General features: G+C 52.3%; 1 protein-coding gene across 4 annotated transcripts; it reads right to left on the bottom strand.

Annotated features, from left to right (window-relative positions):
* Positions 1-260: 260 nt before the first annotated feature.
* Positions 261-7965, bottom strand: LOC119090335 (plasminogen receptor (KT)-like). 4 transcript variants are annotated; one of them, XM_037213129.1, is made up of 6 exons: positions 7878-7965; positions 6568-6668; positions 6152-6282; positions 5548-5657; positions 4053-4164; positions 261-357 (listed from the first exon to the last, which is right to left on the bottom strand). In XM_037213129.1, the coding sequence occupies exons 2-6, from the start codon at positions 6646-6648 to the stop codon at positions 339-341; spliced, it is 453 nt and encodes a 150-aa protein (XP_037069024.1). In that variant the 5' UTR covers positions 6649-6668; positions 7878-7965; the 3' UTR covers positions 261-338. The 4 variants fall into 4 exon arrangements, with proteins under 4 accessions (XP_037069024.1, XP_037069021.1, XP_037069022.1 ...); XM_037213126.1 differs by lacking the exon at positions 261-357 and having other exon boundaries at positions 3871-4164; XM_037213127.1 differs by lacking the exon at positions 261-357 and having other exon boundaries at positions 3871-4164; positions 7897-7920.
* Between the last annotated feature and the right edge of the window lie 10661 nt (positions 7966-18626).

The following is an 18626-nucleotide window of genomic DNA, read 5'->3' as shown; positions in this document are numbered from 1 at the left end:
GCTCATTGGCAGCAGTAGTTCACTGCTGTATTGTACACAGCTGCAAACATCTTTGTGCGAATTGCTTTCGGTCACTCCCCTACAGGTTTCATCTGCCTTACCGACCGCGGTACAGTGCACGCTCTATCCCCCGCTCACCTACATCACACACACGCACACAAGCATGCGCGGCTAGAACGCACGCCTCCAGTCCCGTCTGACACGGCAGCAGCGGCAGCGGCGGCGGCGGCGACGGCGGGGGCGGTGACGCGATGCCGGCCGCAGCGACCCGTGACGTCAGCCGACGCCGCGCTGGGGCGGCCGGTCGCCGGCTCTGGGCGGCGGTCCGCTCCAAATGCTCAGCTGCGGGACCGGACCCTGTAACAGCACGATCACCGGGCGGCAGATGACGGCCGACATACTGAGGCGGACGCAACGCAACGCGTCGCTGCTGCGCTAACCACCAGGTGGCAGCACGCGAGCGGCGCGCGCTGAAATGGCGCTGGCGAGCCATGCACGGAAATCTCACTCGAAATGAACCTTAAGCAAGGCAAATATATATATATATATATATATATATATATATAATATATATATATATTATATATATATATATTGCCTTGCTTAAGGTTCATTTCGAGTGAGATTTCCGTACATGGCTAGCCAGCGCCATTTATATATATATATATATATATATATATATATATATATATATATATATATATATATATATATATATATATATATATATTTTAGCGCCATTTATATATATATATATATCTATATATATATATATAATCCCTTGTCCACGAGAAGCAGGGTCGTTGGAGGGCTTTACCATCTCCTCAGCGTAATGTCAGAAACGTGCCGTACAGTGGTATCAGGGTTCACATTACCCCCGCCCTGCTATGCTGACCTGCCATGATGCCTCCAGCGTCCTCTGTCAGGATCTGACTACCCCAGCTCGATGGGAGGTGGACCGGCCGTCAGCCCAGGTACGCTCCATGCAAACCTGAGCCCGGCTGGCAGGGATAGTTCACACACGCCACCAGCGCAGGCCGGCAGGGTGAGCGGAGGGAGCGGGTCACAGAGGGACACCAAGCCAACCACGCAAGCGCGTCTAGCGCGAGCGTCGTCACGGCTCGGGCACAATGGGCATGCAGCCACATCCCACCAGGCCCGCATGCAGAGAAGACGGTCAACGTCTGGGACGCGGCGCGCCACGGAGGCACACAGACAACATGCAGGTAAGCATGGCATGCCACTGGAGCAAGAGTCCGCGCGTTCTCGGGAGGGGCGGCACGGGTTGCAGCGCACCCCCGGCGGCCATGACCAGAGCCTATGCATGGGAGCAAATAGAGCGAGTACGCCCGCCTCGGTTCAAGAGTTGATTCGCCTTAGTGTAAAACCAATGAATAAACACGTGCCAGGTCGCGAGGCCTCCTGATGAATGTTTCCTCTCGCCAGGCGCGGCAGAGCTATCGGCGGGTGGAGGGGCGCATTCGCCGAGCGGTTTCTGCTTCCGATATTCTTAGAAAAGCCTGCAATGAACGGGCCCCATCCTCAATTCTTAAGGCAAGAAACTTGCTACAAAAATGACTCCTTATAAAGTGTCCCGAAAGCGTGCACTGATGTTAGAATGCATGCACAACACGCATCTCGCGGATTCTACCTCCATTCAAAACCACAGAACTCCACCAAGCTGCCGGTGCAACCTCTCGTTGACAAAAAGTGCAAAACTGCTGCCATCGAGCAAAAAAGTCGAGCTAATAACTGGTGGAGAGAGTTCGCCTACCTGAGGGCCGCGTGGTGACAACTGGCTTCGGGACGGGCTTCTCAGTCAGTGTGGCGCAGCACAGGTCTTCACCGGCCAGCAACCACACGGCCGGCTTCGTGGGTGGAGACGAGACACAAACACGACACAGGAACAAGGAATACAGCGGTCTCCATCAGGTTCCAGCGCAGTGATTTTTGCAGCTTAACCCCTCGCCCTGATTTGCTGCTTTTTCTTATCGCGGGCTGATAGCGGGATAGTTTATGTACCCCCCCCTCCCAGCGTTTCCAAGTAATGGAGATGGAGCTTAGCGGAACAACATCACTCGAATGGTTTTTTTAACAAGATCGGCCATCTGTACCCGTTTTTTGTTGTCAAGTTGATAACTGACCTCATTGCACATTAAACGTAGTTTTCCAGAAAGCCGTGCTTTCCTCACTTCATGCTATACTTATGAGACTACACCTTGTGACGACACGCAACTTGAGCAGGCATGTTCATGGGCATGTTAAACAGGCCTGCATGTTTTGGATACACATTTATGATAATAGCTCCGTTAATGTAACAATGTTGGCCGCCGCGCGCTTTCCGCAGCATCTTCGGTTGCCACCAGCCCGCCCGCTAAGACCCTGGACCAACGTGCAGTCTAAAACCGCCGCTGCTCCGAAAACCAGTAAAGCTGGAAACACGTTTGTGGTCTTGAAGTACGCGCAACGAATGTCGGACAGGCTCCTGAAAATTTCGGCGCGACTGAAAAATTGCCGGAGAGGTATTCTTAAAAAAACCTTAGGGTGGGGTTGCATCTATCCACCGCCCCCCCCCCCCCCCCCCTACCTTATCAGGCCGAGGGTTACAGGGGGACAGGGTGGACAGGACAGGACAGGGGACGCCTTTAGCTGTCGAGAACACGAGGCGACATCCGGATTGAAACGAAACAACTTCCGCCTGGACAACGAACACGGGCAGCGACACGCGCGGCTAGACAACCCAGTATCCTCGACTGGCGATATATTTCAGTCTGGCAGAGCTACGCTCCTCTACACGTGGTCGGCACCACAACCGTTACCCGACGACGCGTCAACGCCAGCACGGTCTCATCGAGTTTGTGAGTGTTTGTATTGCTTTACCTCTACCGTTCAGAGCCAGAACTCAGTACCAGGTATGCTCTTATTGTAAGATACTACTAATATATCCACACGCATATAGGACCCACTCGTAACCCTTTGTCCCGCAACAACACGCGTTTGAGCTATCCAACCAGAGTAACAGGTTCTTAAATAAACTTCAGAATAATCCACGCCGCATGGGCTGAAGGGCATCATGTGCAGACGTGCGATGTAAGGCAGGCTACTTCGACAATCCCACCTCAATGCTCCAACATGAATTGGTTTAAAAATTCGAATCCAACGACAAAAGGCTTCTAAAAAGCGACCCAACATCCAGCTGCAGATGGAAGCAGCCAGCCTGCCTTGAACAACCCGGCCGTGACGACCGTACACGCCAACAATTTGCAGTCAAACGACCTCTGAGCATTAAAAATAAGTAGTCGTTAGACCGAGCCAATACAAGGCCACAACAGCGCGCCAACCGCACACATGCGGCTGGGCTGTACCTCATATTATGCCTCCGCGTCAGTCAGCTGGATGGGTTAGTCAGATCAGGCCTCCCGAACAGCCATCGGCGACGCACGCTCACACGGGATGTAAGCTCACAAGTTAAGACCCGGCTTAACCTACTCCACGGCTGAACGGTCGCAGCCACCACGAATGACGAACACATCCGTACAAAGCACGCGACACGAAAACATGCTCGCTCGCACGCACGCACGCACGCGTGGAGGCGCGGTGAGACCTGCCGCCTATCCAACCCGACCTTTCCATACGTCAACAGAGGCTACCGAAGCGCGCCGCGACCTCGCGCCCCGGCCGTCGCGGCAGCCCGAGCGGTGGCAACGGTGTTGACGGCGCGGGTCAGGACCGGCGTCGCCAGGGCAGGACTTGTGGGGACGGACAAGGGCGGGGCGGCAGATGCAGACGGAGACACAGACCCAGACGGACGCAGGCAGACACGCGACACCACAAGGCACGGTCCTGGACACACGAGGCCCGGCGGACCGCCCACCCCGCGCCAGCCTCGGCCGGCTGGTCACGCTCCGAGCGGCGGCCGAGGGAGGCAGTGGTTCGGCGGCCGGCCACCAGGCGGCGGCAGGACGCCCTAGCGCGCCCCGCGGACGCCACAGACTACAGGCCGGGAGCGAACGCCGGGTTACAGGTAGGTGTCGCGCGTCTTGCGCGAGTACCTTTTCTCGTCTTTGATCTTCTGGCGGGCGGCGTCGATGAGTGAAGCGGTGGGCACACCGGAAGGTGGCTCCACCAGCTCGGGCTCCGACTGCAGGATGCTCTCCGCCTCGGCTGCGGAGAGGGCGGGACGTCAGCGCTGCCGACGCGGCGGGCCGAGAGGCGACGGACCGGGCATCAGGGTCAGCAGTACGCCACGTGGAGGCGCTGTATCAGGGGCAGGCACGCCACGGGCAGCAACATGACGGGTGTACACGATGGAGGAGGAACGGAGACATAGCAGAGGAAATTAAATCAGCTACAGTTACTCAGTGATACATCAACCCAAGACAGAGGTGGTAGTGGAATCTCAGCTTATTGCGACATACTGCATACATCATACTCCAAAAAGCTACACACTTCGAAATAGAGTCGACAGCCCCAAGACAATGAGACCTCCTTCGAAGCTTGCATGCATACATGGCTGCTTCGGCATTTCCGGCTGCAATCCCCGATGACGATCGATGCGGGAGTGGTGAAACGCAGCAGAAAGCGTACGTCGCTGCGAGTCATCAACTACGGTCATCAGTAAACCATCAGAATAATCAGAAATCAGCTTCTACAGGTGGCACTTAGGGCTCCTTCAGCAGGCTGCAAGGGTGGTACAGCATACAGCTTACAAATCAAGCTTAACAGACACTGACCACTATTTTCTTCGCTCCGCATGTATACAAATATAAAGCAGAAAAGCAACACGCTCTGTGCTTGGGTCAAATCTAAGACTCATAGGGTGATATACAAGAGGGCGCACATCACCTTCTGGGCCTTGAATCTCATGCACACACAAACAAAGCACGTTAAATTTATTTTGATATCTACATCTTCCAAGTTAATGACGGTTTTGTCAATCTGTCCGGCCGGTAAGACCCTAAAGATGCCAAGGCCAAAATCGATCGCAATGGAGGAGAAAAGTGAATGCAAAAGAGGACAGATGAGATCACAGCCGCGGAATCGGCGAAGTCTATACCAGATGGCTCCAGTCTATTCCCGGGGTTCAGATATATGCGTTTCAACAGGACAACGACAAAGTGCTTGGAAAACGCCTTCAAAACCATCTTTCACTTTCGCAAGACTACCTCAAGCCATACCGGCGCCATGCGGCAACACAGAAGTGTGGTATGGCAGCGTGCCATGTGGCGAAGCGGCTCTTTTAGTCGTGTTGAGTCACGCGTTACATCCGCAGCTCTGCCGGATATCGAGCTACACCACCCTCCGCACGAGCTGCTGGCTGGAGCCGGAGCTGCTGGCGACAGTTTCCGAGCGGCAGGGCAGACGCCGGCAGCCAGGCGAGGACCCGCCCACGCGGGGAGGTTCGCTGAGAGGGCAGCACAGGCGACTGGAGCCACAGCACCAGCAGAAACTGGCCGGGGGTGGGGAGGACCCGCCCAAGCGGGGAGGTTCGCCGAGAGGGCCGCACCAGCGACCCGAGCTACCTCACCAGCAGACGCCGCGACTCACCTCTGATGCGGGTCAGCTTGGTACCGTACGCCAAGTCGGCCTGGTACCCCACGATGAACGCCAGCGGGAAGAACGGGAACAGCGCCGTCCGGTTCTTGGTGCGTCGGGCCCTGCACCACACGCGGACGTCACGTTCCCGCTGTGACATCACTGGGCACGGCATTCGCGTCAAGCGCGCATCACACAGGACAGCGGAGTCGAGCGCGCATCACACTGGACGGCAGCACTGAGCGCGTGCAGCACACAGGACAGCAGTACTGAGCGCGTACACTACACAGGACAGCAGCGTTGAGCGCATGCATCACGCAGGACAGCAGCGCTGAGCGCGTGCAGCACCCAGGACGGCAGCGCCGAGCGGTCATGCTGCACGCAAGCAGCATAACCGCCTGCTGACGGCGCAGAAGTGTACCAACACGGAAAACGCGCGACGCAACATTCAGGCTATGATGGGAATGACACGAAACATTCAAATGGCCGGGGGCGACCGTAAGTCAGTGATAGCAGGTGCAATCTTGTGAATATGATCACGACTGTACAGTGCTATGTACCACAAGCCTGTTCCACCACGTTACAAGGGCTAAGGATAGGTGACTGCAGTTCTTACGCTGCCACAGCTCCGACAAAGCCGACCACGTAGAATGTCGCCCACCAGTAGAACATCTCTCGTGCCCGGGCCAGTTCCATTGCCTGCATCCTCCGCCGCATCTGATCCTGCATGTGGATCTGCCGCTCCAGCTACCATGGTAAAAGGATCAAAGTTTGGATTAATGGTTTATAGTCTATCAGCATTTGTTATACTACATCAGCATTGTTGGCAACACAAATTGTCGCGAAGAGTGCACTGATAACAATTCCAGTATGGACATAATGAAAACTTGGAGCTCCCTTGGAGAACAATGGCACACCAAGGTAAATGGTATACAAAGGTTTGCAGTAATTTTCAACACATTCCCTTCTCTATATCACATTATGTCTGTCAAGCCATTGCTCTAACATCCATTTCAACCTACAAATGCTTACCTGAACACCTTGCATCTCTATCATGAACTTCTTGTGTTTATTGAAGTTCTCCTCCATTGCTTTGCCCATTATGTTACCCATGGCTGGCAGCTATACAAAAACTGAAAAAAAAAATGTAATGTCATGAAGATGTCAACAACCCTATCACCTCAGTAACTTGGACTCAATCATTGGTTTGCATGCTCTAGGCATTCAATGCTGATGGCATGGCCTGCTGTTCTGTTCATTTACCTCAATCAGTAAAATGTTCTGAGATATCCTACTGATAACATTTTGCCAAAACATCACTATGCAGCTATCTCCAATTTATTACCAATTCTGGCTTAGACTGTGGAAACTTGGAAATACTGATTCTCCTCTGCAAGAGCCAAAACAAATTATTTGGACTTACTCTACAGTTCTAGATGCATCGGTTCAGTTCATTTATGTGCATCAATGACAATCACAAACAGGCATGAGAATTTGGAGCCAAATGTACAATGTGTTTTTGTTCATTAAACATATCTTAAGCAATACCTGTGTTGAGAAATGCATGCAAGATCTAAGAACACTTTACTTTTGCAGCACTAAATTTCCTCTTCTTTTCAGTTTGCCCACATCCATCCTGAATACAACACTTTTGCATCCAAAGGTATTATCATTTGAATAGTAATGATGTACCTGCCACACACAAAATAATGCTTACCTATTATCTTCTAGATTTAAAAAACACAGGGCTCAGAATGTGATTTATTTCTTCAAATTCATTTGGTAAATCATTCAAAAGCTTAAGAAACTACAGCAGGGTATCTAGATCAGATCATCTTGAACAGGTACCTGCATGCCATGCCATCAAGAAGTAATAAAGTTCAAATATTTTGTTTCCATTAAAGGCATAAAGTCAACTCATTGGGCACACAGCTACATCTTGAAACACGTCATTAAATAGAACACAAAAACAACAAATGCATGGCTAAGCCTCAGCCTGCCAAAACCATGGCAAATTTAAATGACCCTACAAATGAAGGTCATCAAAATACATATTGGGGCGGATTTCCACATTTTGGGGTTAAAATTGCCACATAGGAGACTCTTACACTATCTTAGAGTACCTCATGCTACCCTAGGATTCAAATGGTCAGAATATGCTGAGAAAAGGCCAAGGTTCAGGCTCCCCAAACATTTTCACATCCAGTTATGGCTTGCAGATCGGGTTGAACCAAGACACCCAAGAGAAAAATTGCTCGTTTAACCACAAACTGCGGTTCACTGCAGATTCATCTCGACCACACTTAAAATTGTCCTTATTCCGTCTCTACCCTCCCAATCACCTGAACAAGAGGTACAAACCACACGCCCCCACAGCTGGCGGTTCCCGTCAGTATTGGGGGCCACAGGGAAGTGTAGTTTTTGCATTTGCTAGTAGTGGCCTCACCTTGACGTCATTGGAAAGCTGTCGCGGGGCATTGTAACTTCAATATAACTCAGCGCCCATTTGCAACCATTGTCAAGCGAGGGATTGACCCGGGGATGTAGTTTCACAAAATGAGCTGAGGGGGGGGACTGAGCAGTGAAGAATTACCCATTCTAGCCCCAAAATATGCCAACAAGCAGGTTTTCCACTAGATTTGGCCTACTTTCTTCCCCAACGTGGATGGGCTGGAAGGCTACGCCGCTGGGTTGACCGCTTTGGCCGGGTTGGCCGCGACTACCGTGTTCTTTAAATGTTAGAAGCCTACGAATCCTGACTGTATTACTGCCAATATTAAAACTATTTTGTAGACAGCGGATGAACTTCTGATCCAGCTGAGATGCAGTGTCCTGGTCTGCCCTTCCTGGTGAGGGGGGGGGGGGGGGCAGACCACACCCAAGTTCGCCGCTTCCGGAATGAAGCGTTCACGTCTACCGTTTGTTAGAGAGGAGAGTGCAGAGCCCGCGTCTGCCGCTGCGGGTAAGAAAATTGCGGTGCCTGGGTCTGCAGCTGCTGGAGGAAGTGGGTGAAGATCTCGGTTCTGCCGCTGCTGGATGAGAATGCGTCACTCGGATTTGCTTCTATGTGCTTCCTGAATCCGTCGCTGCTGGGAAAGGAGATTACAGCACCCAGGTCCCCTAAGACCTGACCACTCGATCACAGAACCTGTCATGCCGTTATGAAAAGTCCTGTGTTGCCATACCGCTACCGTTCGTGCTGCTGAGAGATCAGCGCCTGCGGCATGGCCGCGCCCGCGCTGGGTCCGGGCGCCGGCGGCCCGTGGCCTGCGCAGCCGACCCAGTGACCCTATCTAACCTGGTCGGGGGATGGACCAGCCTGTCTGACTCGGGCGCGTAGTCTCCCGGAGCTGCGCGTCATTTGCGTGTCCGCTCGGCCACCCCAGACCAGTCTGGGTCGGCCCAGCTGGTACGCCGCCTGGAGTTTACTGGCGTATGGCAGCTGACAGCGAATGCATGCGACGGCAGCAGCGTGCCGGTCCGGTCACATTCCAGCGCTACGACGCCAGCACTGGCTCGCTCAAGGCCCTCGTACCGGACAGCATGTCCTTGTGCAGGACCTCAACCAGTGGCGTGAGCAGAATGGGGGGGAGGGGGAGGCACAAGGAGTACATTCCTCCTTAGGTCCTGTGGGATCTTCAAGTCCCTCGAGACCGACGATCGAACGCCTGATTCGAGGGCCCAAATGGCTGCCCGGAGGTCGTATTAAGCGGCAAAAGCCACAAGGTCTTAACGCCGGTCACGCTGCGGTCCACGGGCCCCCGCCCGCAGGGCCGGATCCTAAAATGTTGCTCAGAGGGCCCTTTGCGCTGATCGGGCCTCCCTGGATCGACGAGGGCCTCTACGTCGGTCAGGCACCACCATTACCAAACAGTCGGCTCCGTATCGGCCTGGGTCTAAGGGCCCATTTCGCAAGCAGGGACAAGGACATGGCCAGCTATTTTCATTGGTCGAGGCTTCTGAGCCAATAAGGTACCACTGGGGTGATCAGGGCTTGACAGTGCCTAACGGGAGCCCTGTGCTGGCAAGGAGTCCCGAGCTGACCAGGGCAATGTTCGAGGGGACCTAAACAGGCGCCCGTAAGGCCTCTCGAGACGTACAACACAAAATAGGGATTCCACCTTCACTTCTACAATTCTTCAACCAGATTCCGACACCGTATTGCGTTTCTGTTATTGTTTATCCGTTCCTGTTATCAGTCTTGCAACCGCCTAGGTAAAACATACGCCCAGACCGTCAAATGCACGAATTAATGTCCTAAAGCGTAAAAGTCACTTCTTTCAGAAACGCCATTATTTTCGTCAATCCGTTGGGCGCTGCGTAATGCTAGCCGTGACGTAAACTCCGCCGGGCCTATGGAGACTGTGACGCCGGGGGCGGAGTTCCATGCGAACGCGCATAGTCAAACTACGTTATATCGCCCATTTTTTCACAACTGAATTTGCAGCGAGAGTCAAAAATTCAAGACGGACATGATTTGTCATATCAACAGAAATGTATGGCCCCCATTTTGCTCGACGATTTACGCTCATGGGCTCCGCAATATTTTTATGTGCAGCCCAGTGAAATTTCGGTAAAGCCCCTGAGTGACGTCAGATTATAAAAAAGTTCTACTTAATTATTACGAAATGTTTAAAGCCGGCGGTTTATTCCTGATAAAGTGGGACTTACCCAGCGGTTTTTCTTTGTTTTCGAAGGCGTTTCAACAGCAAGAGACCTTAGTCAATCGTAAGCTTTTCCCTACAGAGACTGGCTGTGCTCCTGACCCCAACACAGGCCTGTGCTGCCGATCAGGAGGGGGGGGGGAGGGGGCAGTCGGCAAGCAGTGAGACTACCTGATTGGCCTTCTCAGCGGTGCATTTGGTTATGCAACTGCTGGTATCTCCGGCCCCTGTGATCACTCGAGATGGTCTCGCAAAGTGGTGGCTGCTGTCGAGACAACGGCGACAGGGGCTGCCTCGCCTCCGGTGGCGACAGTGACATCAGTGGCGGTGGAAGGCGTGACGGCGGCTGTGATGGCGCTGGATTTACATTTTGTGTGCATGCAGCGTGATATTATCTCATGGCGTCCTGCGCCCAAAACCTCAGCCTCCTATTCGGTGCCCGTTGGTGTCTGACAGCGACTCCCAATGACGTAGAGCAATGGATTGTGCAGCGTAGGCAAATCGCCTGTTGACTTAACCCGCATCTCGGGCCATGGCCACAGGTTCTTGGCGCATCCTGGCACAGTCGGCGCGGAGCAGGTGTGTGAGCCAAAAATGATAGAACCGAACACTTTAACGACCGAGGTTGGCAATCGAAAGTCCATTAGTCACGTGGTGTGATCAAACATTAAGATCGAGCTCAGATTGCTTCAATCCAAACATCTGGCTCGTTCAGCGGCACAGGCAGAGGGGGGGGGGGGGAAGCAGAATTCGTGTTCCCTCCTCAAAGGTTTCAAAGGACCAAAGTAACCCTCGGGACTAACGATTAAATGCCCGAGAAGCCCGAAGGACCGACCGGTGATTGTATTGAGGGTCACCAGCCCGCAGTGCCGGACACTTTAAAACCAGCGAGGGAGACCTTTGCGCCGATCAGGGCCCCTGAGTCGACAAGGGTCTTTACGTCGGTCGGACACACCAGTGCCGCCAGTCGGCTCCGTGCTGACATGGGCCTGAGGGCCCAATTTCCAAGCAGGGACATAGCCGGTACCAGCAAGTTGCATTGGTTGGGACCCCAAGGGCTGTCAGGGGCCTAAAGTGCCCAACAGGTGACCTTGTGTTGGCATGGAACCTCAAGTCGGCCAGAGGCAGTGCTCTAGGAGGTCCGAAGAGAGCCTGAAGGCTCCAACGGTACCGACGATCAGGGGCCCGATTGAATGGCCTAAGGATACGAGGGATTGGCCGGAGTCTTGTTCAGGGTCCCCCGCCTGCAGGAACGGGCCCACGGATGCCAGTCAGAGGGCCTTTTGCGCCGATCGGAAACCCACTGAGTCGATAAGATCCAGGTCGGTCAGGTCTGGTCAGGTCAGGTCATTTTCAGTCAGGCACCACTAGTACCACACAGTCGGCTCCGTGTCAGTAAGGGCTGAGGGCCCACTTTCCAAGCAGCGACAAAGCCGGGACCAGCGATTTACACTGATTGGGGCCCCAGCGTTTGTCAAGGATCTACAGTGCCTACCAGTGGTCCTGTGTCGGCAAGGATCCCGAGCCACCAGGAGCCCTGTTTGAGGGGCTGCAAGAGGGTCCCGAAGAGTCCCTCGGGACCAAAGATCAAGGGCCCGATTGAAACGCTGTACGGCCGGAAGGTCTGGCTGTAGGTCACGTTATGGACATCCACTTTTAGGGCCGTGATCTCAAATGTTAACAAGAGAGCTTCTTGCACCGATTCCAGATTCTAAGACAGTGTGTTCCTCTATTTCAGCTAGAGATCACCGACACCGAACAGTCGCCTCCGTGTCGGTCAACGTGTGATTTTAATATAAAAACTTAGGCCGGCCAATAAGTGATCTTTATTTCTCAGCGACAGTCTTCCCACAATGACATCGTTTGCGCATGGTTGTCTCCACGCACCAGTAAATGTCTTAAGTAGGTATCTCTGGCCGTGCCTCCGTATTCTGACCACCACGTTACATGCAGGCCGGCTGCATTTAAGAATGCGCCGTCAAGCGGTGAATTGAACCACAAATGTCTTTTTACAAACGATCGATTAACATCGTCGGTGGAAAGTGTTCCCACAATGACATATTGTGCGCATGGTTGCACCCTCTGCGACCGTCCCACAAGCATTGTGTGCTTTGCTTTCGTGGGTTTGACGGCATGAAATTGATTGACGTTATGAAATTGATTCCTTAGCAGAGAAGTGTGTTATATACACAGTCGCACTCTTCACGCTAAATCACACACGTTTTTTTCCGGATCGCCGTCCCAAAAACTGTCACGGCATTTTACCGTACTTATGATGTGTTTCCGGTTGCTGAGCACACTGGATACGTTTTCATGCTTCTTTGCTGTGAGAGCAAAGCAATGATAGCAATCTTCGTGAGAAAGCCAAGCGGTTCCTTTACCTAATTTAAATGGCATTGCTATCATCGCCATTTCTGCGAGCTTCACACCTGTCTAGGCGGTATCTTACCTGAGGGAAGTGTCCATATTTGTATGAAGTTTTAAACTGAAAAGGCCACTTTGAAGATTATTCATTGCAGACCACAGACCTGCCCTTAAGACTTAAAGCCCTCTGGTTTCTGAGGTACATGCCTGTCAACCCGCCGTATTCTTGGGCCATTCAATCGGGCCCTTGATCGTCGGTACCGTTGGAGCCTCCAGGCTTTCTTCGGGCCTCCTAGAGCTCTGCCTCTGGCCGACTTGAGGTTCCTTGCCAACACAAGGTCACCTGTTAGGCACTGTAGGCCCCTGACAGCCCCTGGGGTCCCAACCAATGCAATTTGCTGGTACCGGCTGTGTCCCTGCTTGGAAATTGGGCTCTCAGGCCTATGTCAGCACGGAGCCGACTGGCGGCACTGATGTGTCCGACCGACGTATAGACCCCTGTCGACTCAGGGGCCCTGATCGGCGCAAGAGTCCCCCTCGCTGACATTAAGCAAGATGTATTAAGCAAGTATATATCATATTATATAGCATCAAGTATATATCATATATATAAGTATATATCGCTGACATATTAAGCAAGTATCAGTTGTGATGAAAAGAGCTCACTAATAACTAATGGTATACTTTTAAGTGGAAAACTGTTCTAGACAACAAAATTTCTCTATTTAGTAAATATCCTTCTCCATGCCTTGTTATTTGATTACATCATCGTACCTTGCACAACATTGATTGAAAGCCAATTCACGGCGTTACATCTGTAACTCGTGTTCACGAAGACCAGATATCAACAACTCGACAATGATTCATTTTTTGGCCTTGATCGCCGCCTGGCAATGGGTTGACGGGATTTGAATAAAGTTATCAAGGAGTCATGGATACCTGGGTAACTTTCAAATAGTCTGCTAACTGGCCATGCTTTAACAGCAACGGAACAATATGCACCCGTTCCATGCCCATAGGCAACGCCTGAAATATCGCAACATCCGGTAAGATTCGTAGTCCGTCCTGGGACTGCTCTGCCCTGTCCGACTACACAAGCCTGTGGCACCTGTTCACATGCTACAGGCTGCCACAGTGTCCCGTGTTACGACTCCGCACGGGGGGGGGGGGGGGGGGAGGACACCTGTCAGGATCTCTACGGCGGGTGTATACCAAGCCGAGCCCGCACGTTTGTGCTTAGTCTGGCTGTGCTGCGTGATGCTGCAGAGTCCTGCTCGGACCCGCAGGTCAGAATACGGCAGAGTTTGGAGAACATGTCCGAAGTCGGCGCGCGAGGGGTCGGACGTCTCCTCACTCTGAGTTCTCCACGGGCTGCTGCCGAGCGCTCACTCACGCGTGATCGGTACAGATTATCCCGTTTCCGGGGTTCGCCGATCCATGGTCCGGCTTTAGGGTGGCTCGCCGGACCGCATTGAGGCGGGCCGCTGGAGTGTGCGCGCCCCGGGAGCCGGCGACCGGCCCGGTATTCAGCGCCGCCCAGCCGGCCGCCGCCTCCGGCCGTCATCAAAACTGTCATACGCGGCTCCCACGACCCGCGCCCGGTGGGAGCCGGCCACCTGTGGCTGTGACGGGGCGGCTCTGTCGTAGCCGAGGTGGTCTGCTTTCTTCTGCGTCGGACATTCGTGAAGTCATGTATCGGGTCTGTGGCCTCATGCCCGATATGAGAAGTTTGTTGAGAGCCGATATTGTTTTCTATAAAATTTGATGTAAATTCTGTGGATTTGCCGAACAATGATTCGGCCGTGATATTTTTATACTATTAACAGCAATATGTCTGCTTGTGTTCTAGATTTGTCCACGACGAATTCTCGTAACCGTCAGGTGTCCGATGCACAGCTGCAAGCTTGTGACTTCGCAAAAAATTACCGCTGTGCTCGAGAACTGTCAGCTGCTGATTAGCTCACATTCCAATATAACCATAATGTCTTGAAGAAAAATTTAAATGCAGGTACCATTATGTATAAACGAAATTTAGTTGGTAAACGTAAAAGTCGCGAGATGTCGCGCACTGGTAGTCAACTGATCATCGTCGAAATGACGCCATTGGTGACACTCCGGCCCGCGCGCGTTAACTCCGTTGATTGTGTGTTGGTAACGCGTTGTTGGTCGTGCTCAAAGGCTCTCCATCACGGGGAGGATAAATTTTCGAAGAAGCGCCTCAACTTCAGAGGCACCATACGAAGTGATGTGTCCGGTGTCGCTGGCCTAAAGGGTGGGGCGCCAAGCCATACGCCAGGCCGCGGTTAGCTTTGTTCGTCAAAATCTGCTATACTTTTATGATCTTGACCTGGCGGACGAAAGGAATTCGCTCGTGCAACGGAAGGGATGACGTCACAAGTTGTAGTTTAGCGTCAGCTTTGCAAAAAATTGATTTAGCACCTCAAGTCACCACCGCTGACGTCATCTGATCTTTGGCTCGGCCGCTGCCGCCGACCGCAGGCCATCCCAATCAAGGGCAGACAGTGAGCGCTTAAAGCGACCCGAACTCCTCCGCCGCTACGGGTGGATGGATCGGAAGGCAGATGCCCTCGCCAACTGAGATGTCGGTACGGACTCAGGACATAGGGACTCTGACATCACTGAGAGTTCACTGTTCTAACGCTGACAGTTATCAACCTTCAACTCCGAGGGGACTGGTTAAAGGACGTTATCAAGCAACCAGTGGTGATATTGGCAATCATCAACTTCTACCTTATGCTCACAGATGAAATGCAAAATACACACTGTGCAGGACACGTGACAACCATGTGTATCCGGTGTCTTTGCGGGCATATCGGCACTTGCAGCGAAATTCGACGCTGCATGCATGTTGATCCTAGTTCATAAGTCGATAGCGCATGTACTGCATACTGCATAAGCGTACCGCATGGCGTATAAGCCATACGGCAACCAAGGCCCCGAAATACATAGTTGTCGAGCCGGTCATATCTGGCGTTGGTGAGTACGACTTCCAGATATAACGGCCGTCAAGCGGCTCCCAGTCAATGTGGTGCAAGGTGTGATGACCTAATCAAACAATAACACATCGAGGATCATATTTACTAAACAGAGATATTGTATTGTCTACAGCAGTATTTTGCACATAAAAGTATACCAAGAGTTATGACTGAGTTTGTTTCATCACATCATTGTCATTTCGGCTTTACGACGCATCCAGCTGTTTAGCCTATAAGGCGTCGCCTGCTTCCCACCCTGGCACGAAGGGCGATTTCTGCGGGGAATCGACCCCCGCGCCTCTGGCTTCCCAGATGCGCAGTGATCAACGCATACTTCAACATATCTGATGTTTGTTTCCATATCTTCAAGCGTGAAACATCCCCTTAAACCTACGCCCTGATTCACCGTTTTTCATAACGCTGGCTGATAGGGGAGTCAACACGAACCCCCTGCCGTTTGCAAGAACACAAAAACCAGTGAATCACTATTTACCAGATCTCGCGATTAATGATGCGTTTTATGTTACTGTGTTCATAGATACCCTCTTTATGCCAGGTCAAAGATTAAATATCCAAACAATCGCACTTCTTCATATTTACATCCTCATACATACGAGATCGTTGTAGCGACACAAAATCGATGCAGTCGTGTTCCTTGTTTGATTCTTATTACATTGGTGTAAAGGTGTACGCGTTCTGAGCATACATTTATGACATATGACTTCGTTAATGCAACAACATCCGCCCACCGCTTGCGCTCTGCGGAGACGTTGGTTGTAACCCACCGCCCGTGCCCGCCGTACATCGCCGTGCAGTGTTCCCGAAAAACCGGTGCTGCTCCGAAACTAGGACAGCTGGGAATACGGTGATGATCTTACCACACGCGTAATGGCGCTCCCAGGGGTACAGGGGTACACGCGCATAGGGTACTGAATATTTGAGCGCCATTGCACAATATTCCGGAGAGGTGTCCTGAAAAACCTGCGGGAAGGGGAAGCACCAACACCTTATCAGGGCGAGGGCGAACACGCGTCCGGGTGGCCGGCTGAATGTCCTTCGCTCCGGTGGGGATCGATTTAACCCCTCCCCCGAGATATCAGAAACTAAGAAAGGTAGAGACACCAAATTTGCAGGGTGTGTTGGCCTGTGCGGGAGCTAATTTGCGTCGTCTGGGAAACCAGAGGTACGGGGTTCGATTCCCCGCGGTGCCCGCCCTTCCTGCCAGGGTGAGAGGCAGGCGACGCCATATAGCCTCAGCAGCTGAGTTTGTCGTAAAGCCCCAATGACATGAGCGAATTTGCGGCAAAATTTGAGGTTCCTTTGCCATGAACTTCGAGTCAAAGGAGGTAAGAGCAAGGCCAGACTCCGGATTGGTGTCCAGAGTACCCGCAAACTTTCTCATGCGACCACCGTGAACTTAGATATCTGTTGTAAGCAAAAGACCTCTGGTGCTTTTACGTGCTGATTATTTCTGGAAATCGTGCTCACGAACGCCAGGTATGAACGACCCGACAGTTATGTTTCATCGGCCTTGATTGCCGTATGGCTCAAGGGATGGCAAGATTTGAGTGACGTTATTTTGGCGTCGTGAATGCGGAGGTGACTTTGAAGCAGTCTCCCGAATCGCGGATGTGTGGCTTAGAAACTATGGAGGTTAAGCAGGGTCGTGAAATTAGCCGAAAGGTCTTCAAGATGGCTTCTTCAATTAAAACTCCATATAAATGTGGAACCCTCCCTCCAAGGGACAAATGGGTCTGGGAGGCGAATGCGACAAGGAGAATGCAACTGCCAAGCCGCGCTCGTAGTATCATCATAAATGCGCCAGATTTCTAATGTTTTTAGCTATTACACGGCATAATCAGTAGCTGCCAACGTTCAAATTTACGATGTAAGGCGTAAGCGTCTGGTCAAACTCAAGGTCATTTGCATTCCTAACTAAAGAGGATGCGGACCCGCGTCTTTAATGACACCTAAGCAAAGCCACGAGTAAAGCTCTGCAAACGCATGAGTTTAGGCAATGAATCCCCGCCCGGCTCCAGCACATCGTGACGGCAATATCTTCATCACCTCGGTCTCGATGTCAGCCGTCATGAGATCAACAAAATGCATGACGAGTGACACAGGCGTATATTGAGGGCTGTAACATGACCAGGCTACGGTGTAACCTACCTTAAACGGATCATCGGGCACGACAGCGTTACCCACTGACTAGAGGGAGCCACGTGGAACGGAAATCATGCCCTGACCAACAACATCTCATGTCATATGACGAGCCGGTATGGCCGAAGCAAATGTTGCCTTCTCCCTGTATCATCTATCTGGGCCTATCAGAGGGACACGGGTCACACCACAGGGTACAATTGTTCGCGTAACAGCCGCGGCACGCAGCGGCCGTCAACACCCAGAACAAGTGCTGACCGTGCACAGCGCTGTAGTCGGCGGTGATCCACAACTCAAATCGAGGAGAAGAAGGTCGCAAAAGGCCTCAAAGCTCAAGGTTTCAGAACCCAGCCTCAGCGATGGGATTCTTTTGATATTGAGACCTCAGATTGGCAACCTTTGACACGTGATCTTTGACATCAGGACCCCTGTCCCATTTATTTCTGATCTGGCAACATCTGGCCTGATGATCTTTGGCCTGAGAGCCCCTGACTCAGTGACCTCTGACCCCTGAACGCCTGACCTGGCAACACTCTACATGATTGCCCTTTATGACCCAGAATCTCCGACCTGGTGGCTTATCACCCCCGGACCTTGATCTTTGGCCTTGTGCCCCATGGCCCTGGGATCTCTGACCTGGTAACATCTGACCTCGGGGCTGTTTCCATGCTCACAGATAACCTGTGACAACATTGCGTGCCGTCGTGCCATTCGGGAACACCGTGTTACTGACCGGATCAGGCCAGGCATATATTCAATTCACTCGGTGAAGTGAAGCAGATATCTCACCCCCTCGATCAAGGGTAGTCAGGAGATTAATGACCTGACCTGGGCCAGTCGGTGATCCACTGACTGGACCAGAAATTATTCACTGGCCTGATCAGGAGATGCCCATGTCCCGCTGACT

Source organism: Pollicipes pollicipes, unplaced genomic scaffold (genome assembly GCF_011947565.3).
Source record: "Pollicipes pollicipes isolate AB1234 unplaced genomic scaffold, Ppol_2.1 Scaffold_3087;HRSCAF=3621_pilon_pilon_pilon, whole genome shotgun sequence".
Classification (NCBI taxonomy): Eukaryota; Metazoa; Arthropoda; class Thecostraca; order Pollicipedomorpha; family Pollicipedidae; genus Pollicipes; species Pollicipes pollicipes.
Note: the sequence above shows the minus strand (reverse complement) of the source record. Positions and strands in the feature narration are given on the sequence as shown.

What these genes read in the sequence shown, in the direction of transcription:
- LOC119090335 (XM_037213126.1), bottom strand. Translation starts at nt 6,648, where the DNA reads ATGGGTAACATAATGGGCAAAGCAATGGAGGAGAACTTCAATAAACAC. An exon ending in TTTGTCGGAGCTGTGGCAGC is followed by an intron (nt 5,658 to 6,151) that starts GTAAGAACTGCA and finishes CGTGTGGTGCAG; the next exon opens with GGCCCGACGCACCAAGAACC. An exon ending in CAAGCTGACCCGCATCAGAG is followed by an intron (nt 4,165 to 5,547) that starts GTGAGTCGCGGC and finishes CCCTCTCCGCAG; the next exon opens with CCGAGGCGGAGAGCATCCTG.